This window comes from Oncorhynchus gorbuscha, linkage group LG08, assembly GCF_021184085.1.
Source record: "Oncorhynchus gorbuscha isolate QuinsamMale2020 ecotype Even-year linkage group LG08, OgorEven_v1.0, whole genome shotgun sequence".
NCBI classification, from domain to species: domain Eukaryota; kingdom Metazoa; phylum Chordata; class Actinopteri; order Salmoniformes; family Salmonidae; genus Oncorhynchus; species Oncorhynchus gorbuscha.
This window is the reverse complement of record NC_060180.1, coordinates 41,116,536-41,144,312: the sequence shown is the minus strand read 5'-3', so window position 1 is coordinate 41,144,312 and position 27,777 is coordinate 41,116,536. Positions and strand designations below refer to the sequence as shown.

Genomic DNA, 27,777 nt, shown 5'->3' with positions numbered 1-27,777 from the left:
ACGCAGCGCGTCGGAGTACGCACACATAGGAGTAGAACGCAGCAGCGCGTCGGAGTACGCACATATGGATGTTTAGAACGCAGCGCGCATATCAGGAGTACGCATGATATGGTACGCACATATGGAGTAGAACGCAGCGCGTCGGATTCATGTCGCATATGGAGCTTAGAACGCAGCGCGTCGGGCGCCACATATGGAGTAGAACGCAGCGCGGTACGCACATGGAGTAGAGCATTAGATCGGAGTACGGACATATGGAGGCGCAGCAGGCGGATACGCACATATGGAGTAGAACGCAGCGCGTCGGAGTACGCACATATGGAGCAGAAGTTTGCTGCAGCGCGTCGGGAGGAGCACATATGGAGTAGAGATGCCGTATCCCAGGAGCACATTGGAGAGCGCAGCTCGTCGGAGTACGCACATATGGAGTAGAACGCAGCGCGTCGGAGTACGCACATATGGAGTAGAACGCAGCACGTCGGAGTACGCACATATGGAGTAGAACGCAGCACTTCGGAGTACGCACATATGGAGTAGAACGCGGATAGTAGGAAGCAGAACTCGAAGCTTGTCAGGTGCATCCTGTATCCATCTGCGCTGTGAACGCTGTCTTCAGAGTCATCGTGACGGTCCACTAGTTACTAAAGAGTTCAATGAGTTCCGCCTTGTTTCATACACAGTGCACATAGCAATGAATGAACAGAGCTTGCGGGATAGATTCTTTCACCTTGTACTCCGTTTATACCAGAGGCCATGACTGCGGCCCCATCATAACACTGTGCCACAACTTTGGCAGTGCATTCACACTCCTCTAAAAAGCTGACAATTCGGGCAGCAACCGCTTCTGCCCGTTTATCCTCAGTTACATCCTCAAATTTAAAAAAAAATTCCTTCACACCACCGTCGGTAGCGTAACGCAACACATAAGACATTTGGTCTTCATTGCTGATGTCTGTCGTCTCGTCAACCATAATGGTTACAAAGGGGGTTTTCGACAATTCTTCCTTCATGACATCTGTCATTGCATTCACGACCGCGTGTATCAGGTCATTTTGGATTTTGCTGGAAGTACCTGTGAACACGGTAGCCATAGCCAAATGGCAGTTTAAAGGGCTGTCATACGCAGTTTAAAGTGCTGTCATACTCAGTTTAACGTGCTGTCATACACAGTTTAACGTGCTGTCATACTCAGTTTAACGTGCTGTCATACTCAGTTTAACGTGCTGTCATACTCAGCCAAGAAATCCAGTATTTCCAAGTAGTTTCCCTTATTAGCTGATTCTTTACCCTCACCATGTCCTCTGAATGCTAATTCTTGCTTGCCTAAAAACCCAACCGTATGAATAAGGCTCTTTAGAATCTCCCTGTTGTGACTTTATCATTGTGAGCACATGTCTCATTACGCCGCTGCTTGTTAAGAAGGACTACTCGTTTCCCCAAATGTTTTTAAACTCACTGTAGCTCTCAGGTGTGAAGTTGAGTTTTGGTGTCAAAGTGCTGACTTTGTCAAACAGGCTAAATCTTTGAAACCAGTTGTCCAGGTTGAGCTGTTATCCATGGTGAAGAGTAAGCAATTCCAACAGTAAAGCTTTTTTTGTCAGCTCACAGCCGAGTATCCACGGATACTGCTCATAATTATTAACTTGAAAATGCCTTTCAAAAACTCTTTCCTCATTGCACCAAATCAGGCAGTGCAGGATTTGGTCTCCTGGTCTGTACAAGATTGAACTTTTCATTAAAAGTTAGTCTTGAAAAGGGCGATGCCAACAATTTAGCCACCACATCATCCTTGATTACTCTCTCTGCAGTTGCCATCGCTATCGTTACATACACTCATTACACACACTCACGGCAAAAAGCTAGCCAGGTAGCTAGGCTCAGCGTCAGAAAACAAGATAAGGCTCGCTATTGGCTCTGAATTAGTAACATATACTGAGGCCCTAGAGGGCCCTGAAGCATCATACAATTGTCCCACCTATTACAAGACAATATGTGATTGGTTGATTCTACTGTCATTCCAAAATGCTGCTCTAATTGAAGTCAGTGTCAATGACGTTGGCTGGTGCCTTCTATTCAAAGCCTGAGGGCCTAACCAATGAGAGTCAAGCCCAGCTAGATTATTACTGCCAAGATACTCCCAAAGAAAAATTCTGATTGGATATTTTTTTCTCTTGGATATTAACCCTTCTTTTCCAACACGAACTGAAGAAATGCAATAGGAAGTCCGTTACAATTAAGGCAAAAAAAATATTCATTGTTATAATATATAAAAATATATACAGATTTGTATCTGTCCTTAGGCCCTCTCTGCATAGAGGGCCATGACGGTTCCCCACTGCTTGATAATAGAAAAATGCAGCTAGTCAGTGGTTCCTGCTCCACATGCAATTGCTTTCATTTTGGAGTTGTTAGTTAGTCTGATGCCCTCTGGGTGCCATTTTCTAAGTAACACATATATTGTACAATACCTTCATTAGATACACTTCGATTTCAAAACTATAAGTCCTATAAACACATGCAATCAACCTCACAGTGCTTACCTGCAACATCTGTCAATTTATCAACACCTGACCCCATAGTTCTGCCTCACGTCCCTCCCCCACTACCTGTCCGTTCGGGGAGCAGCCAGGGGTGACGGTGAACGTGTGTGAGGCCAAGGACGTGCTAGGTTCATGGCTGACTGGCTTCCAGACACCAAATCAGAGCTAAAGGAGGTTTGCAAGGTAGAGAACATCAAGGAGCAGGTCATGGAGGGGAACCAACGTACCCCTGCCATCTGGGTCATCTCCAATGGTAACCTGAATGAGCCACACCCGCCCCATTCCGGACCCCGCATGGTTTTTGGGAAGATGCATAAATCACTCTCACAGTTTTCTGGTGACACAGCTGATAAACAAAACAATATTTCAAGCCTGAACTGAACCCCCTTTGCGATTACCAAAAGCCACAGACACTTGAAAGGACACAAACTGTACAGATCTAAAGCTTGTTTCAAGATTGTAATCAGATATTTTTCAGCTGATGTATGTTTTTAATGTTGAACTCTTTAACTTCTAATGGTTGACCTATTCAAGTTATTATTGTCGTATTCAAACACAATACAGTCGCCCACACTAGGCTGCTGTAATTGTAAAGCTTATGGGGACATCTAGTGCCTCTTAGGGACATTACAACTCATTTACACCCATGACATTCTAGGTGACCATACACATTATGTACCTCAACATCATTTCACGCACACAGTAACACAGGTAAGCTATTCTGTATCACACATGTGCATAATTCACATTATTTCAATAACAAAACAGTAAAACAGTCACATTTCTCAAAACTCCATGATAAACCTATTGGATTGTTACCGAGTTGCCCCTGGTCTTCTGTGTTCTCTTTCACCTGAGCTACATTCACCTATCAATTTTGAAGTAAGACATTTGGTCTAAACCTTTTTGAAAATCAGGCTAAAGAGACCAGTGAATCATCACATAAATACAGTTATCTTGCTGTATCCAGTGGCAATTTTAGCATGGAAATCTTGTTTTGACAAACTCCACAAAATGTTATTAGGTGCATGCCATCAAAGCCACTATACAACACAACACTAAACAATACATTAATTCCACTATAACAGTGACAAACAGTGCACACAAACTGTCCCAACATCAGAGTCCCAACAGCAGAGTCCCAACACCTTACCACTGCTACACCTGGCTATCAGCGGAGCCTTGTCTGGCAGCGAAACAGTTCAATCAGCCTCATTTACTACCTTTTAAAAAACATAGCTGATATGGCTGACTTGTTTAAACAAATGTGGTTTCTACTAACAATTGAGATGTACAAACTATGCCAAAAGGGGACGACAAGCGGATAAGAGGCAATCCGTAATTTTGATTAAGACATTAATGAGCGAGCTAGGATGGACGTAGTCAATATAACTATTTGTTCAGCACTTTTGAAATGTACAGCACCAGAATTCAGAACATTGGCCGTTCTTACAGTACTCTCCCTGTACACCAAGTCAGAACCGTATGATAAATAAAGGGGGCATATATGCAAACAATGAAAGCATAGAGAAATTATTACATTTCTCTAAAACAGGCTATACGCTACATGTGCACCAAGTCAAAACAGAAGGCTAAGTTATGAGGGGAAAAGAGACCAAATTATTAAGGTGAGGCACATGGGTTACTGACAGATTACTACACAACATACACTTAGTATTACTTTCTTAGCTACAGTATACATATCTCCCTGGTATATTACATCCTTTATGCAGCAGCATACAATACATTTTTGAACTCACCTTGTTGTGCTGTGCTCACTTGAACAGGATGGTGGCGCGGTGGTCCTTCGTGGGCAAGTTTTGTCATCAAACTTTGTCATCAAAGTCTGGAATTCTCTGGATTGATGGTGCTTTTAATACAACTGGGAACAACAAGATTGAATCATGACGTCAGTGATGTTTTCCCGGTTGGAGCTCTAGAAAGAGGCCTGAGTTCCCGACATGGAATTCCGAGTTGCATGTGTTCAAAACATATTTTCATAGTCGGAGCTCGTGTTTTTTCAGAGTTCCCAGTTGTCTTGAATTTACTAAAGTCTGAGATTTCCCAGTTCCGAGTTTACAGTTGTTTTGACAGTTGCAGAAGTCATGTTGGATTAACCTTTCAAACTTGGAAACGAGGCCCTTTAACCCAGACGTGGACCACACACCCACTCCACTCAATAGCAGGCTATTGAATGCTTTGCAATGCTTGCAGTTAGCCACTGATTCCTTCCAAACCACTCATTGTTGAATATGTGATATCCAACTTGTTGTGTAATGTTTACGTCCAATGGCCGATGGCCGATGAGCAGCAATACGTTGTATCTGTAGTTTCTCTAAATTATTCATCTTCATCTGACAAGGATTAAAAAGGATTTACCAGTAGATTGTCGACTTGATTCGTGATGATGAGTGCTAGCTTGCTAGCTAAGATTTTGAAAGTACTGTATGATATTGACATGATCAATCCAATCAACGCTACGGTAGATGTCATTTGACATAATTTTATCTGTGGCCAATGACCTTGAGCCTTTTGGATTGGCACTTCTAATATAAATCTATGGCAGCCCCGAAGGGGTTTGAATTTTCAGCTCTCCCGGTAGATTTTGCTGAGGTAGTGTCCCCATGAGTGACTGAACACTGAGCCAATCACAGCGCAACCAGAGAACATTACCATTCCCTACACTCCGTATATTCCATTCCGCTGGCTGCCCCACCACCACAGAAAGCATTGAGCTCGACTGAAACACTTGCATTTTGGAGCTGCCTTACTCAAGAAAGCAAAAAAGAGAACATGCTTGTATGCAGCTTTATTAACACAATTATTATTATTATTTACATTGTTTGCAAACAGATATGTGACAATTATTATTTCCAAAAAAACAAAATAGGTAACTACAAAAATATATATATGTATTTTTAGCTAACCCCCACCTGCCCTGAATGACGGGTCGCCACTGACCGTATCTACCCATTCAAAAATATGTAGCCCATTCTGAAAATTATTGTTGTCAAGACATTCTATCTAAAACATCCTATTCTCCTAAACCCCATAGACACCTTAGAAACATTCGAGGCAACACTGCGACTTTTATGTTGAGCTGGAGGAGGGGTGCAGAGGGTCGTGTGTATGACAATCCCCCCCGCCGTCTCATTGGCACATTTCAAGGCGTGCAGCCTCTTCCAAACGCAGTAATGGTTGAAGAACCCATCACAGACATGTCGTGTTTCCATCGAAACCTTTAATGGCAGGATGATGTGCTCGGGTTTCCCCGCAAGATTACCCTTTAACTGACGGAATATATGGATTGGACCTCGTTGCCAGAACAGACCTGGAGCGAGTCTGAAAGGTAAAAATCTCGTTCTATGATTCGGGCTTGAGAATGTGAATGGTGGCATGATTGAATAGCATGCAGTCTAATATTATTGTTATCGGAATAAAGGTGTAATTTCCAAGGTGGTGGTTTCACAATTACAATAGTCGTTGAGGGTAAAATCGAAAATATCAACTGGAATTCTGTTCTCAACAATAACCAGCTTGCGATAATTTATCCGCGCGATTTACATAGCCTACAAGGCCTTTATTATTATGGTGTTGACAGCAGGTTTGCATGATCTCCTAAACATTTACAAACCGACCAACATTTTCTGGCGTGTATATTTACATGTACATTTAATATTGGGATCATTATGTGGAGATGATATTTTGTAGAAATAAGAACACCCTGTCATAAACTCGCGTGTCCAAGTTATGGCCTATGCAATTTAGGCCATTAATTAGGCCATGTAATATTTATTTAATAATTATTCATTCAATTTATATAGAGCTTTTCAACTAATCTCAAAGCGCTACACAAAAAAAGATAAGTAATTTAGAAAACCAAGTACCTGAAGAGGATTTGGACGGTTTTCGATACATTTACTTACTCATACATCGTTTGATGTTGGACAGATGGCTGTTGGCGCGTTCCTCTGCCCAGGAGTTGCCGATGCCTGCCAGATCTTACAACACCTGTACAGATATTTTAAATATCAGCAATCCACATCATATGTTATAGCAATCTGTCAGTCGATGAAACGGTTGATTACGTGTCATGCAACCATTGGTTGATGCACGCAACGTCTGACCAAGGGAATTGACGATCTCAGCCTGCCAGTCACGTGACACCTTGAAGTGTGCAATAGAGTCAACCTTTGGATGCTATGTATGGAACGCCTTTTGAGTCTTTACATGTCAAAAAATACAAGTCAACTGTCAAATAACACTACTTGACGTGTCAAATAAGCTTGTTGACCAATCAGAACCTGCATATGACTGCACGTCACATAATAATTTAACAGGCACATTAATTTTTTACGTAGTTATTACACAGTTATTACACATTTTTACGTAGTTATTACACAATGATTAATTGATAAGTATTGCTATGATGCTGGTAAAGTTGTCTCGCGCACCTGCCCTTCCCCAATCTCTGGACAGTGCTCCCTTCCCCAATCTCTGGACAGTGCTCCCTTCCCCAATCCCTGGACAGTTGCTCCCTTCCCCAATCCCTGGACAGTGCTCCCTTCCCCAATCTCTGGACAGTGCTCCCTTCCCCAATCTCTGTACAGTGCTTCCTTCCCCAATCTCTGGACAGTGCTCCGTTCCCAATCTCTGGACAGTGCTCCCTTCCCCAATCTCTGGACAGTGCTCCCTTCCCCAATCTCTGGACAGTGCTCCCTTCCCCAATCTCTGGACAGTGCTCCCTTCCCCAATCTCTGGACATTGCTCCCTTCCCCAATCTCTGGACAGTGCTCCCTTCCCCAATCTCTGGACAGTGCTCCCTTCCCCAATCCCTGGACAGTGCTCCCTTCCCCAATCCCTGGACAGTGCTCCCTTCCCCAATCTCTGGACAGTGCTCACTTCCCCAATCTCTGGACAGTGCTCCCTTCCCCAATCCCTGGACAGTGCTCCCTTCCCCAATCTCTGGACAGTGCTCCCTTCCCCAATCTCTGGACAGTGCTCCCTTCCCCAATCTCTGTACAGTGCTTCCTTCCCCAATCTCTGGACAGTGCTCCCTTCCCCAATCCCTGGACAGTGCTCCGTTCCCAATCTCTGGACAGTGCTCCCTTCCCCAATCTCTGGACAGTGCTCCCTTCCCCAATCCATGGACAGTGCTCCCTTCCCCAATCCCTGGACAGTGCAGTGCTCCCTTCCCCAATCTCTGGACAGTGCTCCCTTCCCCAATCTCCAGTTCCCCCCAATCTCTGGACAGTGCTCCTTCCCCAATCCCTGGACAGTGCTCCCTTCCCCAATCTCTGGACAGTGCTCCCTTCCCCAATCTCTGGACAGTGCTCCCTTCCCCAATCTCTGGACAGTGCTGTCTTCCCCAATCTCTGGACAGTGCTGTCTTCCCCAATCTCTGGACAGTGCTGTCTTCCCCAATCTCTGGACAGTGCTGTCTTCCCCAATCTCTGGACAGCGCTGCCACCCCAAGCTCTGGACAGTGCTTCCTTCCCCAATCTCTGGACAGTGCTGCCTTCCCCATGCTCTGGACAGTGCTGGTCGTAAAAAAAGTGAACTAGCTGATGGATTTGATGCAAACAATGTTCTTCCCCAAAAAAACACATCAAAACGATAAATTGTATTGGTGCTAACTAAGCTAAAGCTAGCTAAATAGCAAAGAAGTTGCGGTCAAACAAATAATGCCTTATTACCAACACGGTATTGTAAACACATCTTCGTGGCCAGTGGGTGCTTGTTTGCAAACTTTTTGTACAGCTTTGACAGTGCCTCTGATAGTAGTGGTGGTTTGCACGTGCAAATTCATCACACGCAACATTCTAGAATACAATTTTATTATTTGACGTGTCAAATTAAAAGCTTATTTTACGTGTATCTTTTTTTGAGACGTAAAGACCCAAACGGCATTCCATAACTATAGCATGCTTTTATAAACTCAGCAAAAAAACATGAACATAAGATTCAACAAATTAAGCATAAACTGAACAAGTTCCACAGACAAGTGACGAACAGAAATGGAATAATGCGCCCCTGAACAAAGGGTGGGGGGGGTGTCAAAATCAAAAGCAACAGTCAGTATCTGGTGTGGCCACCAGCTGCATTAAGCACTGCAGTGCATCTCCTTCTCATGGACTGCACCAGATTTGCCAGTTCTTGCTGTGAGATGATACCCCACTCCTCCACCAGGGCACCTGCAAGTTCCCGGACATTTCTGGGGGGAATGGCCCTAGCCCTCATCCTCCGATCCAACAGGTACCAGACGTGCTCAATGGGATTGAGATCCGGGCTCTTCGTTGGCCATGGCAGAACACTGACATTCCTGTTTTGCAGGAAATCACGCACAGAACGAGCAGTTTGGCTGGTGACATTGTCATGCTGGAGGGTCATGTCAGGATGAGCCTGCAGGAAGGGTACCGCATGAGGTAGGAGGATGTCTTCCCTGTAACGCATAGCATTGAGATTGTCTGCAATGACAACAAACTCAGTCCGATGATGCTGTGACAGATCGCCCCAGACCATTACGGACCTTCCACCTCCAAATCGATCCCGCTCCAGAGTACAGAAAACCAGCCCTGTTGCGAACACTGATGTCTTGCTCCCAGACAAACTAAACAACTTCTTTGCTCGCTTTGAGGACAATACAGTGCCACTGACACGGCCCGCTACCAAAACCTGCAGGCTCTCCTTCACCGCAGCCAATGTGAGTAAAACATTTCAACTTGTTAACCCTCGCAAGTCTGCCTGCACAGACGGAATCCCTAGCCGCGTCCTCAGAGCATGCGCAGACCAGCTTGCTGGAGTGTTTACGGACATATTCAATCAATCCCTATCCTAGTCTGCTGTTCCCACATGCTTCAAGAGGGCCCGGGAAAGCTAAAGTAACTGAGCTAAATTACTATCGCCCCGTAGCACTCACTTCCGTCATCATGAAGTGCTTTGAGAGACTAGTCAAGGATCATATCACATCCACCCTACCTGACACACAAGACCCACTCCAATTTGCTTTCCGCCCCAATAGATCCACAGATGACGCAATCGCAATCACACTGGACACTGCCCTAACCCATCTGGACAAGAGGAATACCTATGTAAGAATGCTGTTCATCGATTACAGCTCAACATTTAACACCATAGTACCCTCCAAACTTGTCATTTAGCTCAAGACCCTGGGTCTCAACCCCGCCCTGTGCAACTGGGTCCTGGACTTTCTGACGGGCCGCCCCCAGGTGGTGAGGGTAGGAAACAATATCTCCACACCGCTGATCCTCAACACAGGGGCCCCACAAGCGTTCTCAGCCCTCTCCTGTACTCCCTGTTCACCCATGATTGCGTGGCCATGCACGCCTCAATTATCAAGTTTGCAGACGACACTACAGTGGTATGCTTAATTACCAACAACGACGAGACGGCCTACAGGGAGGAGGTGAGATCCCTCGGAGTGTGGTGTTAGGAAAATAACCTCACACTCAACATCAACAAAACAAAGGAGGTGATCGTGGTCTTCAGGAAACAGCAGAGGGAGCACTCCCCTATCTACATCGACGGGACAGTAGTGGAGGTGGAAAGTTTTAAGTTTCTTGGTGTACACATCACAGACAAACTGAAATGGTCCACCCACACAGACAGCATGGTGAAGAAGGCGCAACAGCACAAAAAAATATTCACAAACTTTTACAGATGCATAATCGAGACCATCCTGTCAGGCTGTATCACCGCCTGGTACGGAAACTGCTCTGCCCACAACCGTAAGGCTCTCCAGAGGGTAGTGAGGTCTGCACAACGCATCACCGGGGGCAAACTACCTGCCCTCCAGGACACCTATACCATCGGATGTCACAGGAAGGCCAAAAAGATCATCAAGGACAACAACTACACGAGCCACTGCCTGTTCACCCCGCTATCATCCAGAAGGCGAGGTCAGTACAGGTGCACCGAGAGACTGAAAAACAGCTTCTATCTCAAGGCCATCAGACTGTTAAACAGCCAACATTGAGTGGCTGCTGCCAACATACTGACTCAAATCTCTAGCCACTTTAATAATAAAAAATTGGATGTAATAAATGTATCACTAGTCACTTTAAACAATGTCACTTTATATAATGTTTATATAACCTACATTACTCATCTCATATGTATATACTGTACTTTATACCATCTACTGCATCTTGCCTATGCCATTCGGCCATCGCTCATCCATATATTTATATGTACATATTCTTATTAATTCCTTTAAACTTGTGTGCATAAGGTAGTTTTTATAAAATTGTTAAATTGCTTGTTAGATATTACTGCACGGTCGGAACTAGAAGCACAAGCATTTGGCTACACTCGCATTAACATCTGCTAACCATGTGTATGTGACCAACAGCATTTGATTTGATTTGATTTGGTGTAACGCTCATTCCTTCGAAGATAAATGCGAATCCAACCATTACCCCTGGTGAGACAAAACTGCAACTCGTCAGTGAAGAGCACTTTTTGCCAGTCCTGTCTGGTCCAGCGACGGTGGGTTTGTGCCCATAGGCGATGTTGTTGCCAGTGATGTCTGGTGAGGACCTGCCTTACAACATGCCTACAAGCCCTCAGTCCAGCATCTCTCAGCCTAATGCGGACAGTCTAAGCACTGATGGAGGGATTGTGCATTCCTGGTGTAACTCGGGCAGTTGTTGTTGCCATCATGTACCTGTCCCGCAGGTGTGATGTTTGGATGTACCGATCCTCTGTAGGTGTTGTTACACGTGGTCTGCCACTGCGAGGACGATCAGCTGTCCGTCTTGTCTCCCTGTAGCGCTGTCTTAGGCGTCTCACAGTACGGACATTGCAATTTTTTGCCCTGGCCACATCTGCAGTCCTCATGCCTCCTTGCAGCATGCCTATGGCATGTTCACGCAGATGAGCAGGGACCCTGGGCATCATTCTTTTGGTGTATTTCAGAGTCAGTAGAAAGGCCTCTTTAGTGTCCTAAGTTTTCATAATTGTGACCATAATTGTCTACCGTCTGTAAGCTGTTAGTGTCTTAATTGCCATTCCACAGGTGCATGTTAGTTAATTGTTTATGGTTCATTAAACTAGACGAGGTACGATCACGAATATCCTACCAACAGGATATCAAAAACTGTAATATCCTATGTTTCACGGAATCGTGGCTGAATGACAACGTGGATATTCAGCTAGCGGGATAAACGCTGCACCGGCAAGATAGAACAGCACACTCCGGTAAGACGAGGGGGGCGGTCTGCGCATATTTGTTAACAACAGCTGGAGCCTGGAATCTAAGGAAGTCTAGATTTTGCTTGCCTGAAGTAGAGTATATTGTGATAAAATGTAGGCCACACTACTTGCCTAGAGAGTTTCAAGCTATACTTTTTGTGGCTGTGTATTTACCACCACAGACAGATGCTGGCACTAAGACCGCACTCAGTCATCTGTATAGGGAAATAAGCAAACAGGAAACCACTCACCCAGAGGCGGCGCTCCTAGTGGCTAGAGACTTTAATGCAGAGAAACTTAAATCAAATTTCCATCAACATGTTAAATGTGCAACCAGTGGGAAAACAATTCTAGATCACCTTTACTCCACACACAGAGATGCATACAAAGCTCTCCCTCGCCCTCCATTTGGTAAATCCGACCACAACTCTTTCCTCCTGATTCCTGCTTACAAGCAAAAATTCAAACAGGAAGCACCAGTGACACGGTCTATAAAAAAAGTGGTCAGATGAAGCAGATGCTAAACTAGAGGACTGTTTTGCTATCACAGACTGGAACATGTTCCGGGATTCTTCCGATGGCATTGAGGAGTACACCACATCAGTCACTGGCTTTATCAATTGTGCATCGAGGACGTCGTCCCCACAGTGACTGTACGTACCCCTACTAGGAGCCATGGATTACAGGCGACATTCACACTGAGCTAAAGGATAGAGCTGACGCTTATAAGAAATCCTGCTATGCCCTGCGACGAACCATCAAACAGGCAAAGCGTCAATACAGGGCTAAGATTGAATCATTCTACACCGGCTCCGATGCTCGTCTTATGTGGCAGGGTTTGCAAACTATTACAAATGACAAAGGGAAGCACAGCCGCGAGCTGCCCAGTGACACGAGCCTACCATACGAGCCAAATCACTTCTATTCTCGCTTCGAGGCAAACAGCACTGAGGCATGCATGAGAGCATCAGCTGTTCCGGACGACTGTGTGATCACGCTCTCCATAGTGAGTAAGACCTTTAAAAACAGTTCAACATGCACAAGGCTGCGGGGCCAGACGGATTACCAGGACGTGTGCTCCGGGCATGCGCTGACCAACTGGCAGGTGTCTTCACTGACATTTTCAACATGTCCCTGATTAAGTCTGTAATACCAACATGTTTCAAGCAGACCGCCATAGTCCCTGTGCCCAAGAACACAAAGACAACCTGCCTAAATGACTACCAACCCGTAGCACTCACGTCTGTAGCCATGAAGTGATTTGAAAGGTAGGTAATGGCTCACATCAACACCATTATCCCAGAAACCCTAGACCCACTCCAATTTGCATACCGCCCAAACAGATCCATGGATGATGCAATCTCTATTGCACTCCACACTGCTCTTTCCCACCTGGATAAAAGGAACACTTATGTGAGAATGCTATTCATTGACTACAGCTCAGCGTTTAACACCATAGTACCCTCAGAGCTCATCACTAAGCTAAGGATCCTGGGACTAAACACCTCCCTCTGCAACTGGATACTGGACTTCCTGACGGGCCGCCCCCAGGTGCTGAGGGTAGGTAGCAAAACATCTGCCACGCTGATCCTCAACACTGGAGCTCCCCAGGGGTGCGAGCTCAGTCCACTCCTGTACTCCCTGTTCACCCACGACTGCATGGCCAGGCATGACTCCAACACCATCATTAAGTTTGCAGACGACACAACAGTGGTAGGTCTGATCACCGACAACGACGAGACAGACGATAGGGAGGAAGTCGAAGACCTGGCCGGGTGGTGCCAGAATAACAACCTATCCCTCAACGTAACCAAGACTAAGGAGATGATTGTGGACTACAGGAAAAGGAGGACCGTGCACGCCCCCATTCTCATCGACGGGGCTGTAGTGGAAAAGGTTGAGAGCTACAAGTTCCTTGGTGTCGACATCAACAACAAACTAGAATGGTCCAAACACACCAAGACAGTCGTGAAGAGGGCACGACAAAGCCTATTCCCCCTCAGGAAACTAAAAAGATTTGGCATCGGTCCTGAGATCCTCAAAAGGTTCTACAGCTGCAACATCGAGAGCATCCTGACTGGTTGCATCACTGCCTGGTACGGCAATTGCTTGGCCTCTGACCACAAGGCACTACAGAGGGTAGTTCGTACGGCCCAGTACATCACTGGGGCTAAGCTGCCTGCCATCCAGGACCTCTACACCAGGCAGTGTCAGAGGAAGGCCCTAGAAATTGTCAAAAACCCCAGCCACCCCAGTCATAGACTGTTCTCTCTAATACCGCATGGCAAGCAGTACCGGAGTGCCAAGTCTAGGACAAAAGGCTTCTCAACAGTTTTTACCCCCAAGCCATAAAACTCCTGAACAGGTAATCAAATGGCTACCCAGACTATTTGCATTATGTGCCACCCCCCAGCCCCTCTTTTTACACTGCTGCTACTCTCTGTTTATCATATATGCATAGTCACTTAAACTATACATTCATGTACATACTACCTCAATTGGGCCGACCAACAAGTGCTCCCGCACATTGGCTAACCGGGCTAACTGCATTGTGTCCCACCCACCACCTGCCAACCCCTCTTTTACGCTACTGCTACTCTCTGTTCATCATATATGCATAGTCACTTTAATCATATCTACATGTCCATACTACCTCAATCAGCCTGACCTGGTGTCTGTATGTAGCCTCGCTACTTTTATAGTCTCGCTACTGTATATAGCCTGTCTTTTTACTGTTGTTCAGGAATGCCCAAGTGACTAATGTCCACATGCAGGAATGCCCCAAATTGCATGTTGCAGTTGAACCCTTCTCCCAAAAGTCTGATCTGCAGCAACTGCCTTGTGTTTACCCATCAGCAGCAGGGTCAGTGGGCCACAATCAGGTCACCATCATATTAAGGTTCTTGCCAAGTGCAAATGTGTTTTTTTTGGTAGTTGAAGGAATTATTGGATTTCCTCACCCAAATATGACCATTCGGTCATTTCTAAGGTCATAAAACCCATATGAATATGGTTTAGTTTGTTTACCAAAGTAATTGATTACTTTCTGAAAGTTATTCACCTCTAAAACTATTAAGTTAGCGACAAAAACTAGGCTCCATGAAAATTCCAGAGCAGGCAGGTGAGGACATCAAATGCAGAGTTGTTGACATCTGTGGAGTTGTCATTTCTGAATCGAAAGCCAAACTTCAGGAAAATGTGGACATCGTTCATCGTTTGGGAAGACTCAAGGATAATGACAAGAGACCAAGGACAACCATCATCCAGTATACCAACAGATCCAGCCAGGAACGAAGAACGGGGAGTTCTTCATCAGGCAAAAATTGGGGTTCATGGACGATCTGACCTCAGTGACACAGGAGAAACTGTGGCCATGGTGGCTGTAGCTCAAAAGGTAGGGAAACATAGTTTGCTGGTGCAAGAGTGGTCATCGATGGGAAAGAAATGCGGACAAATGAGAACATTTGAGAGAGAGTCGGAGTCTAACTCTGACAGAACTGGTAGGCCTAAACAGGCGAAAAGCAGCCTTTTATTGTAAAGAATTTACACAAACACTTGAATGAGAAAAGGCTGACCTGAAAACTGGTAAACTAAACGCTAACTATGGGTGAATAACTACTTATTGTTAGGTCTACACAATGTTTCTCCCCTGTGGGAGTAAGAATAATTAGTTACTTTATGACCAGTATTTATTTGTTTTTTGTTAATAATGGGATGGAAATCCTTTTCAGTTACATATCCTTAGGAAAGCTTATAATAGCATAACAAGATTGTTGGTTGAAGTTTGTCTTTTTCGCTTTGTTCAATTAATGTCAGAGTTGTATTGCAAATGGTTTAATGTGGACTTTTTCTTTCTACAAGAGACTCATGCTTGTTCTTCAGATCTAGCTTTTTGAAAAAATCTATGGGGTAACAATATCTGGTTATCATATGGCAACAACCACTCTGTAGGTGTAGCAGTTTTAAGAGGTGCGTTTAAAGGGAAGGTCATCAGTAGTAAGAATCGCCACTCTGTAGGTGTAGCAATTTTAAGAGGTGTGTTTAAAGGGAAGGTCATCTGTAGTAAGACTCACCACTCTGGACTTTGGTTAATTTTAACAGTGAATTTGAACAGTGAAATGTTCTTCTTAGGGAATATAAATGCATCGAACAACAAACAAAACAACAGGATATGATTTCGAGAATTTGAAGAAGAGATTAACCTCTACGTGATGGGTGTCCCTAAACCCGGACGGCTGTTTCTAAAGTGTGCTAATGTGACTAGAATGATGTTGTATACAACAGCCAACTTTCCGGGACTTAGTCATGTCTTATGTGGGCGGAAAGATTAATTTATTGGTCCAATTAACGTTAGCTATTACAGTGGAAAAATTGAGTCCACAACAACAAAACTTTTATCACGGCTACTGGTTTGATACATTCACCTCTGAAGGTAAATAATGTACTTACATGCAGTAATCTTGCTCTTATTTGTCATATTGAGGGTCCCAGAGATAAAATGAATTATAGTTTTGTTTGATAAAATCTATTTTTTGTTCAAATGTAGGAACTGGGGTCGACAGTTTGACCCCACTGCTGTCTCTGGCTCCACACCCACCCCACCAGGCCATCTAGATGTGTGAAAGTTAGTGTATAAGCTAATGATCCATCATGTATGACATTCCTGGGAGTGTTTAAACTAAATAAAATGTATTACCATAGGATTTTTGTATGTTTTCTGTAGTTATGCACTTGGAAAATATATCAATTGACCAATTCGGCACATTTGGGCAAACTCTTGGCAGACTTGACATAAAATATTGTGTGGTAATGTAATTCTTCACTGGATCAGTCTGAAACTTTGCACACACCCTGCTGCCACCTGGTGGCCAAAATCTAAATTATATCTAGACTCTAGACTAAATTATATCTAGACTCTCTTGCATTTCAAATATGATGAAAAAAAATAAACAAAAAAACATGTTTTTTGGTTTGTATTATCTTTTACCAGATCTAATGTGTTATATTCTTCAACATTAATTTCACATTTCCACAAACTTCAAAGTGTTTCCTTTCAAATCGCATCAAGAATATGCATATTCTTGATTCAGGTCCTGAACTACAGGCAGTAAGATTTGGGTATATAATTTTAGGCGAAAATTGATTTAAAAAAATGTTAGAGTTAAAGGTGTATTTCAGGATATCAAAATGATCTTACGTAGAGATTTTAATTCTGTATCTAATGTGATGATTGACAGATATCCCCCACTGAACAGATTCAGCATTGTTAATCCTGAGTTTAATAATCTATGTCTTGGTCTTGGATTATTCCATATTTGTAGATCTAAATATCCTGATAAAAAGGACTTTGGGGCCTCCCGAGTGGCGCAGTGGTTTGAGGGCGCTGTACTGCAGCGCCAGCTGTGCCACCAGAGACTCTGGGTTCGCGCCCAGGCTCTGTCGTAACCGGCCGCGACCGGGAGGTCCATGGGGCGACGCACAATTAGCCTAGCATCGTCCGGGTTAGGGAGGGTTTGGCCGGTAGGGATATCCTTGTCTCATCGTGCACTAGCGACTCCTGTGGCGGGCCGGGCACAGTGCACGCTAACCAAGGTTGCCAGGTGCATGGTGTTTCCTCCGACACATTGGTGCGGCTGGCTTCCGGGTTGGATGCGCGCTGTGTTAAGAAGCAGTGCGTGCTTGGTTGGGTTGTGTATCGGAGGACACATGGCTTTCAACCTTCGTCTCTCCCGAGGCCGTACGGGAGTTGTAGCGATGAGACAAGATAGTAGCTACTAACAATTGGATACCACGAAAAAGGGGTAATAGATGAAGTCTTCCAAATGTCTTGTGATGAATTTATTTCTATTAATGAAATAAAAAAATATATCATAAAGTTGAAAAAAGAACAAATCTCCAGGGAGTGATGGCCTTATTAGTGCATTCTATAAATATTTTCAGGAGGATATTGTTGAATTTATATTTAATGTTTTTAAGGAGGCAATTGATTTAGGGGTCCTGCCTGTTTCTATGACACAAACCCTAATTTCTGTTATCCCCAAATCGAACAAAGGTTCCTATGTGTTAGAGAATTGGAGACCAATCTCATTAATGAACAATGATGGAAAGCTACTTGCATCCATTTTTGCAGAAAGACTTAAAAAATGTCTTGACCAAATCATTGATGATACCCAGTCTGGTTTTATGAAGGGCAGACATATATGTAATAATATTTGACTAGTATTGGACTTGATTACTACAATGAGCACATTATGGAAGATAGCTTTTTTTTATTTGTACTTTTACAAGGCTTTTGATACAGTTGTAAATTATTTTATTTTTGAGACGGTTTGATTTTTGTGGTTTTTGTGAATATTTTCAAAGTGTAATTAAGACACTTTACAATAATAGTAACAGCTCTGTTAAATTATCCCATGGAACATCACAGATATTCGACATTAGATGCGGAATTAAACAAGGATGCCCAATTTCTTATTTTTATTGTTCACACAAGTTATGGCACTTCATATCAATAAGGATAGTTTTAGGGGATAAGACTCAGATGCAGACAGTTAAAATCACAGTTTATTGACAAAACCGGGGGCAGATAAATGACAGGTCAAGGGCAGGCAGAGGTCAGTAATCCAGGGCAGAGTCAGTAAGGTAGAGAACGGCAGGCAGGCTAAGGGTCAGGGCAGGCAGAATGGTCAAAACCGGAAGAACTAGAAAACAGGGACTGGAGATAACAGGGTTAGGGGGAAACACGCTGGTAGGCTTGACATGACAAGACAAGACAAGAGCTGGAAAGAGGAGACAGAGGGCTGTGAGACAGAGGTTTAAGCCTTGATACATGAAAAGTGGGATTTAAACGTAGGGTGAGGGGAAACAGGAAACGACAGCAGAGGATATTAGAGAAGGGAAAGGGTCGATAAAACGGGGGGAAAGTTTGCGGGATGGTAACGAAGAGCCGGGGTCCGGTGGCGGTCCGCCTTTCGTCAATACCTGGAGGTGGTCTTGTGAAGAGCAGACTGAGCCCTCTTTCAGGTACGGTGACAGTGGCGGACGAACATCTGGGCCGAGGGAATGCTTCCTCTTGCTCAGGAAAGAGGGGGAACTGATAACCCATCAAACACTCGAAAGGCGAGAGACCGAGCAGGGTAGGGCGTTGAATTGCTGGCTGCAGGTGGTGGGGTTGGTGGAGATGAGGCAATGAAGAGTCGTCTCCAGGTCCTGATTGGCTCGCTCTAACTGGCCTTTAGTCTGGGGGTGAAACCCAGAGGACAGGCTGGCCGACGACCCAATGAGTGTGCAAAACGCCTTCCAGAACTGAGATGAGAACTGAAGATCACGGTCAGAGACCATGTCCACCGGAAGTCCATGGATCCGGAAGACGTGCTCCACCATGAGCTGGGCTGTCTCCTTTGCTGAGGGTAACTTGGGGACGGGAAGGAAATGGGCGGCTTTGGAAAACCTGTCCACCACCGTAAAGATAGTGGTGCTGCCATCAGATGGAGGTAGACCAGTGACGAAGTCCAGAGATATATGTGACCAGGGATGGTGAGGAACAGAAAGTGGTTGAAGGAGGCCAGCTGGAGCTTCCTGGGGAGTACTATTCTGGGCACACACGGTGCAGGTGGCGATGACACATCAGGAACCAAGGTGGGCCACCAAAAACATTTTTGTACAAAGGCCAGGTTCCAACGGGAGCCAGGATGGCATTCCAGTCGAGAGGAATGAGCCCATTTCTGAACCGGGGAACGAGCAGAGTCCGGGACAAACATTTGGCTAGCCCTCTCCCCCCACCCTGGGTCCGGATGGGAATGCTGTGCCTCACAGACTTGGTTCTCTATACCCCAGATAAGTGTAGCCACGAGACAAGAGTTAAGGAGGTATTGGGGTTCGATGGTGTAGCAGCGGGTCTATAGAGGTTTTCGCATGCCATATGAGTTCTGTTATACTCACACATCATTCAAACAGTTTTAGAAACTTCAGAGTGTTTTCTATCCAATACTAATAATATGCATATATTAGCTTCTGGGACAGAGTAGGAGGCAGTTTACTCTGGGCACGCTATTCATTCAAAAGTGAAAATGCTGCCCCCTATCCCAAAAAGGTTAACCGTGATGTCATTCAGGCCCCGGTAGTTGATACACAGGGTTTTGTCCTTCTTCTCCACAATGAAGAACCCTGTGCCGGCGGGGGAGGCAGAAGGATGGATACCGCCTGCAGCCAGGGAGTCCTAAATGTGCATCTCCATCACCTTGGTCTCCGGACCTGACAGGGAATGAAGCCACTCTCCAGGCAGTCTAGTGCCCGGGAGAAGGTCAATGGCGCAGTCATAGGGCAGATGCGGAGGAAGCGAGGTGGCTGAAAACCTTCCAGAAGTCCTGGTATTCCGCGGGAACGGTGGAGAGGTCCGGGGCAGGCTGTGCCGACTTCAAGCAATGAGCATGGAAAAACGGTCTCCAACCCTTGATCGATCCCACAGTCCAGTCATCAAGGGGATTGTGTCTCTGGAGCCATGAAAACCCCAACCCCACGGGTACCTGAGGGGATTTGATAAGTAGAAACTGGATCGACTCGCTGTGGTTGCCTGACACTCGCAGGTTGATTGGGACTGTGTTGTGGGTGAATCTGCCAATCAAACGCCCATTCAGCGCTCTGACATCCATGGGAATGGAGAGGGGTTGAGTGGGGTAACATCCATAAATCTCTCATCTGCCCCAGAGTCAATGAGTACCCGAAGAGATTTGGACCGGTCACCCCACAGCAGGATGACATGGAGAGGGGTATGAGTAAGGGGACACTGGACATTCTCAGTAATGCCCACCAGCGTACTCATACCTCCTGATGAGCCAGGTCTTTTTACAGAATAGGTAGAAATGTAATGACCTGTAGTCCCACAATACAGACAGCTCTTGGTGTTCAGTATGTGTAACGGTTCGGCTTGAGACAATCTAGCTCTGCCAAGTTGCATAGGCTCTGGAGGAGGCGAGTCATCAGACCTCTGTGATTTCCGGGTGAACTCGGGTAACCTCGGATTCTCGCTGAAATGTAGACGTCAAGGACTTCCGGGATTCCTCCTACGTTCCTGTAGTCGCCCATCAATCTGGATGTTCAAGGCGATGAGAGGGTCAAGATCGATGGGCAGCTCCCAGGTTGCGAGCTTATCTTTCACCTCCTCCGATAACCCGTGAAGGGATGTGTCGAACAGGGCTTCCAGGTTCCAGGCACTCTCAACGGCCATATCGACCGCATAGTCTGCCACACTACGGGAGTCTTGGCGTCGCGGGAGTAGCTTTCCCGGACATCACTGTTATAAGGTACGCTACCTATAAGGTACGCTACCTTTGAGCAGTCCAAGGGAAGAGACGAGGGCTTTAGCTCAAAGATGAGGGAGCACTGATAGAGAAACGCCCCACATGTCCCTGAATCTCCAGCGGACCGTTCCAGAGGAGGTAAGCAGGGTTCTCGGGAAGCCGGGGTTGGCTGGGGGGATGCGCTGCTGACAGCGGGGTTACTGAGCGGTTGGGAGGTAATGGCAGGGGCTGGCTGTCGAATAGACAATACATGGACTTGCTCCAGCAATGTATGGAAAGCTTGGTTGTGGCGTTCCACCAAGGTCTAGAATCCTTCCATAAGACCTCAAAGTAACTACTCGTGTCTCCCAATGGTGGCTCCTTGGGAGAAGTGTGGGTTGCGGAGCCGGTCCAAGTCTGCTGGTTCAGACTCAGTATAAGACCCACATGCAGACAGTTCGAATCATAGATGCTTATTGACAAAACTGGGGGCAGGCAAACAACAGGTCAAGTGCAGGTTGAGGTTAGTAATCCAGGGCAGAGTCAGTAAGGTACAGATAGGCAGGCAGGCTCAGGTCAGGGCAGGCAGAATGGTCAAAACCAGGAAAACTAGAAAACAGGGACTAGAGAGAACAGGAGTAGGGGAAAACCGCTGGTAGGCTTCACGAGACAAGACGAACTGGCAACAGACAAACAGAGAACACAGGTATAAATGCACAGGGAATAATGGAGGAAATGGGCGACAACTGGAGGGGGTGGAGACAAGCACAAGACAGGTGAAACAGATCAGGGTGTGAGATATTCAGATACACAAGATAAAGAGATACAGATCATAATGATGCCTTCTCACATGAATCAAGTTTATCTGAATATTAGGAAATGTGAATTATTTGCATTGAAAAGATGTGACTTAACCTCAGTATGTCATATCCCTGTAAACGTTGTGATCACATATCTAAAAGTTAGCAAAGTTCAGAAAGAGCGGGCCAACTTAAATTTCTCTCCTATTGTAGAGTAAATTGAAAAGATATTTAACTTCTGGTTATGAAGAGATCTTTCTTTATCTGGGCATGTACTTTTGTCAAAATCTGAAGGTCTGTCCAGATTAATGTATATATCCCCTGCCTTGGACGTTCTTCTAAAATTGTTGATACTAAATTATTTAACTTCATACTTCACTTTTAAGAAAAGTGGTTATATGCTCTGGACTTTAGAACCTCTAATATAATCTTCAAGATCAAATGGATACAAAACTATTTAAGAAATAAGGATTGCATTTGGACTATAATCCCTAATTTAATATTCCAACAGATTGGTGGTCTAGAATTCTCATTCAAATGCAACTTTGATGTGGGCAAGATCCCTATTAAGCTTGCTAACTATCATAAACAAGTACTTCTAACTTGGAACCTGTCACACCCTGATCTGTTTCACCTGTATTTGTGCTCGTCTCCACCCCCCTCCAGGTATTGCCCATCTTCGCATTATCCCCAGTGTATTTATACCTGTGTTCTCTGTTTGTCTGTTTGCCAGTTCGTTTTGTCTCGTGAAATCTACCAGCGGTTTTCCCCTTGCTCCTGTCTGTTCTAGTTCCTGTTTTCTAGTTTTGACCATTCTGCCTGCCCTGACACTGAGCCTGCCTGCCGTTCTGTACCTTGTCACACCATTCTGGATTATTGACCCCTGCCTGCTCTGACCCTGAGACTGCCTGCCGTTCTGGACCTTTTGAACCCTCTCTGGACCTATCGTTTTGCCTGCCCCTGTATTAGTAATAAACGTTTGTTACTTCTGCATCTGGGTCTTACCTGAAAAGTGTTAGAACCTTATATACAAAAAAAATCCCCACATAGATTTACAATCTGAAATAATAAAGACATAAATTACAAAAACAAGTCTTTGTTTTTCCAGAACTGGTTTGACAGCAGCATTATCTGGGTTAAACAATTATTGAATAATGATGGACAACTATATGATTATCCAAAATTCATGAGAACATACAACATTACATTCACTCCTGAGGAGTTTCAAATAGTTGTTAGAGCTGTCCCTAAAGGTGCTGTTAGAGCTGTCCCTAAAGGTGCTGTTAGAGCTGTCCCTAAAGGTGCTGTTAGAGCTGTCCCTAAAGGTGCCATTCTTCTTTCAGGAGAATATAACAATACTCCAAGTGCAACTGTTGAGGATTTTGTAGCCTCAATACAGCTACAAGGAATGTACATTTTAAACTATAAATGTAATAACATGTAACAGGAAACTATGTCAATGTGTTACTATTCCCTCTGCTAAAATGTACTGGAATGCAGCCCTAGGACAAGTAAACTGGAACAAAGTCTCGTTGTTGTCTGGTAAATATCGTACATCTAATAAGGTGAGAGAAGTATCATACAAACTCATTCATAGAATCTACCCTGTAAAGACCTTTATTATACACAGATTTTAAATAGCTATTAATAACAAATGTGTATTTTGTAGTTGTGACCCAGAAACTCTTGATCATTTATTTTGGGACTGTTCTTATGTCAGAAGATTTTATTTGAAATGACTCCATAAAATGAAGTGGGTGGAGAACAAACCCCTTTTCAAATTATTTAAGATAGAATTGAAATGTTTTTTTCAGATGATCCGTAAGTGTAAAAGCAAAAAAGGAATACGTACCATGATACATTTTGACAAATTGAAAATGTATCTCGATATGTAATAGATATGTTAGGTTTATGTACTCTTGTTTGTATATTTCTGTTTTTGTATTTGTTTTGTTCATAATAATAAATTGTCACAGACAGGTTTATGTACTCTTGTTTGTATATTTCTGTTTTTGTATTTGTATTGTTCATAATAATAAATTATTATTATAATACATAATTTAAAATATTTAAAATAATAATTGTTCTTGCCATCCGGGATCCTTGGGACTTCCATACCACATTGAAGTTGACATTTGAAAATAGTTAAGGTAAGGTTTGTGGTTATGGTTAAAGCCAGACTCAGTATGTCTCATTTACGTCATTTATATTTTTCCAAATGTCAAACTGTCGGGCGACAAGAGATAAATGTAAACAAACCCAGGCAAGAGATAAACGTAAACAAACCCAGGCAAGAGATAAATGTAAACAAACCCAGGCAAGAGATAAATGTAAACAAACCCAGGCAAGACGTTATAATGTGATCAGAGTCCTCAAGCGGCAGCAGGGCCAGCCAGCCTTTGATCAGTCAGTATCAGAAGCAGGTGATCTCCTTCGCTTGTAGGGTACAAGCATGTAGGCTACTCTAATGTGTTGTAAAATGATGATTTACTAGTTGAGTGAGCTATAAACAGCAGTAAAATGTCATTCTCATTTGCATAGACAAATACAACTATAAAGGCAGCCTACTGCTGTCCAACGACAGTGCCGTTATCTGCTTGATCTCTTGCAGTGCAAACACTTGCCTGGAAAAGTCGGCCCAGTGCACTACTTTTGTGAAACAAATATTAAAACACAGTTCATTTGATTTAAAATGCTGATTTCTCAGGGGCATCCCTACTTCCCGTGGCTATAGCCTTATCACCCACCTGTAGGCTATGCACATTTGCAAGCAATGCGTTGCTTCACTTACCAGTAAACAGAGCTGGCTGTCGTGATTATTATTCATAGTGTCCAGCATGCACTGGTCTTGTTGAGGAGTCTAAATTATGGTGCAACAAAGCAAGAAAATATTCTTAATCCCTTGATGAGTGAAAATCACCCACAATTCCATGTTTCATTAAGAAACTCTAAACTAGAGACCTCCTGATAGGATTCAACTCTGACCCCATGTGTCTGCCACCCTACCCCTAACCTCCCACACCCTCATCCTTTACCCCTCCGCCCCCCCCCGAATCTCTCCCCCCACTGTGTGACTCCACCACTCTCCCATAGATGTGTTAATGGGGTACTGTTATTATAAAAGGGGAGCCTCTTCATTTCTTTGCCTATCCCTCTTGTTCCATTGTATAATGTATGTATGTAGTATGCTAAAAATGATCTATTTCTGTAAAGCAATATTGACCACAGAGCCACTCTAGTTAAATGTGTGTGTGTGTGTTTATGTGTGTGTAGGCTTCTCACCGTGTCCCACTCTGAGGAGTCCTCATCCAGGAGCACAGGTCACATGACAGGTAACCCCTTTTATTTTGACTTCCTGATTCTCCCAAAGCTTTGACCCAGGAAAAACGTTAAGTACTCCAACCACCCAAGCCATAGACTATTCTCTCTGCTTCCGCACGGCAGGCAATACCGGTGCATCAAATCTGACACCAACAAGCTCTTGAACAGCTTCTATCCCCAAGCAATAAGACTGATAAATAGCTACACTGACTATCTGCGTTAACCTTGTATCTTTATTGACCTCTCTATGCACACTCACAGGGTCCTACACACTCACAGGGCCCTACACACTCACAGGGCCCTACACACTCACTTCATCATCTGTTCACTCACACATAATACGCACATACATTTATACTGACTCTACACACGCACACACACTCACATACTGCTACTCTGTTCACCTTACATCCTTGCCTAGTCACCTTACCCCTATACATATCTACCTCCATCACTACAGTATCCCTGTGCATTGTTAACATGGTACTGACCCTGTATATAGTCACCTTCCCCCTATACATATTTACCTCCATCACTCCAGTATCCCTGTACATTGTTAATATGGTACTGACCCTGTATATAGTCACCGTACCCCTATACATATCTACCTCCATTGTACTGTCTCCTTACTATACATATCTACCTCCATATCTAGTATCCCCTATATACATATCTACCTCCATCACTCCAGTATCCCTGCACATTGTAAATATGGTATGGACCCTGTATATAGTCTCCTTACCCTATACATATCTACCTCCATCACTCCAGTATCTCTGTCTCCTTACCCCTATACATATCTACCTCCATCACTCCAGTATCCCTGTCTCCTTACCCCTATACATATCTACCTCCATCACTCCAGTATCCCTGTCTCCTTACCCCTATACATATCTACCTCCATCACTCCAGTATCCTTGTCTCCTTACCCCTATACATATCTACCTCCATCACTCCAGTATCCCTGCACATTGTAATATCTACCTCCATCACTCCAGTATCCCCTGTATATAGTCATCTACCCTCCAGTATCCCTGTCCCCTATACATATCTACCTCCATCACTCGTGTCCCTGTCTCCTTACCCCTATACATATCTACCTCCATCACTCCAGTATCCCTGTCTCCTTAACCCTATACATATCTACCTCCATCACTCCAGTATCCCTGTCTCCTTAACCCTATACATATCTACCTCCATCACTCCAGTGTCCCTGTCTCCTTACCCCTATACATATCTACCTCCATCACTCCAGTATCCCTGTCTACCCCTATACCCTATACATATCTACCTCCATCACTCCAGTATCCCTGTCTCCTTACCCCTATACATATCTACCTCCATCATACCCCTATATACATATCTACCTCCATCTCCAGTATCCCTGTCTCCTTACCCCTATACATATCTACCTCCATCACTGTCTCCTTACCCCTATACATATCTACCTCCATCACTCCAGTATCCCTGTCTCCTTACCCCTATACATATCTACCTCCATCACTCCCAGTATCCCTGTCTCCTTACCCCTATACATATCTACCTCCATCACTCCAGTCCATCCCTATCTCCTTACCCCTATACATATCTACCTCCATCACTCCAGTATCCCTATCTCCTTACCCCTATACATATCTACCTCCATCACTCCAGTATCCCTGTCTCCTTACCCCTATACATATCTACTCCATCACTCCAGTATCCCTATCTCCTTACCCCTATACATATCTACCTCCATCACTCCAGTATCCCTATCTCTCCTTACCCCTATACATATCTACCTCCATCACTCCAGTATCCCTATCTCCTTACCCCTATACATATCTACCTCCATCATCACTCCAGTATCCCTGTCTCCTTACCCATATCTATACATATCTACCTCCATCACTCCAGTATCCCTGTCTCCTTACCCCCTACCTCCATCCTTACCTTACCCCCTATACATATCTACCTCCATCACTCCAGTATCCCTATCCTACCTCCATCCTTACCCTATACTATACATATCTATCCCTGTCTCCTTACCCCCTCCATCACATATCTACCTCCATCACTCCAGTATCCCTGTCTCCTACCCCTATACATATCTACCTCCATCACTCCTATACCCCTATACATATCTACCTCCATCACTCCAGTATCCCTATCTCCATTACCCCTATACATATCTACCTCCATCACTCCAGTATCCCTATCTCCTTACCCCTATACATATCTACCTCCATCACATATCCAGTCCATCACCCAGTGTCTCCTTACCCCTATACATATCTACCTCCATCACTCCAGTATCCCTCCAGTATCCCTGTCTCCTTACCCCTATACATATCTCTCCTTACCCCTATACATATCTACCTCCATCACTCCAGTATCCCTACATATCTCCATCACTACCCCTATACATATCTACCTCCATCACTCCAGTATCCCTGTCTCCTTACCCCTATACATATACCTCCATCACTCCAGTACCTCCATATCACCTCCATCACCAGTATCCCTATCTCCTTACCCCTATACATATCTACCTCCATCACTCCAGTATCCCTATCTCCTTACCCCTATACATATCTACCTCCATCACTCCATACCCCCTATCTACCTCACTCCAGTATCCCTATA

General features: G+C 44.5%; 1 protein-coding gene across 1 annotated transcript in view; it reads left to right on the top strand.

Annotated features, from left to right (window-relative positions):
* Nucleotides 1-5,721: 5,721 nt before the first annotated feature.
* LOC124041667 (myomegalin-like) overlaps nucleotides 5,722-27,777 on the top strand; it is a 93,170-nt gene continuing 71,114 nt past the window's right edge. Inside the window, exons 1-2 of the mRNA XM_046359514.1 lie at nucleotides 5,722-5,889; nucleotides 25,105-25,163. Of these exons, the coding sequence (XP_046215470.1) occupies nucleotides 5,843-5,889; nucleotides 25,105-25,163 (106 nt within the window). The 5' untranslated portion in view covers nucleotides 5,722-5,842. The remainder of the gene's footprint in view (nucleotides 5,890-25,104; nucleotides 25,164-27,777) is intronic.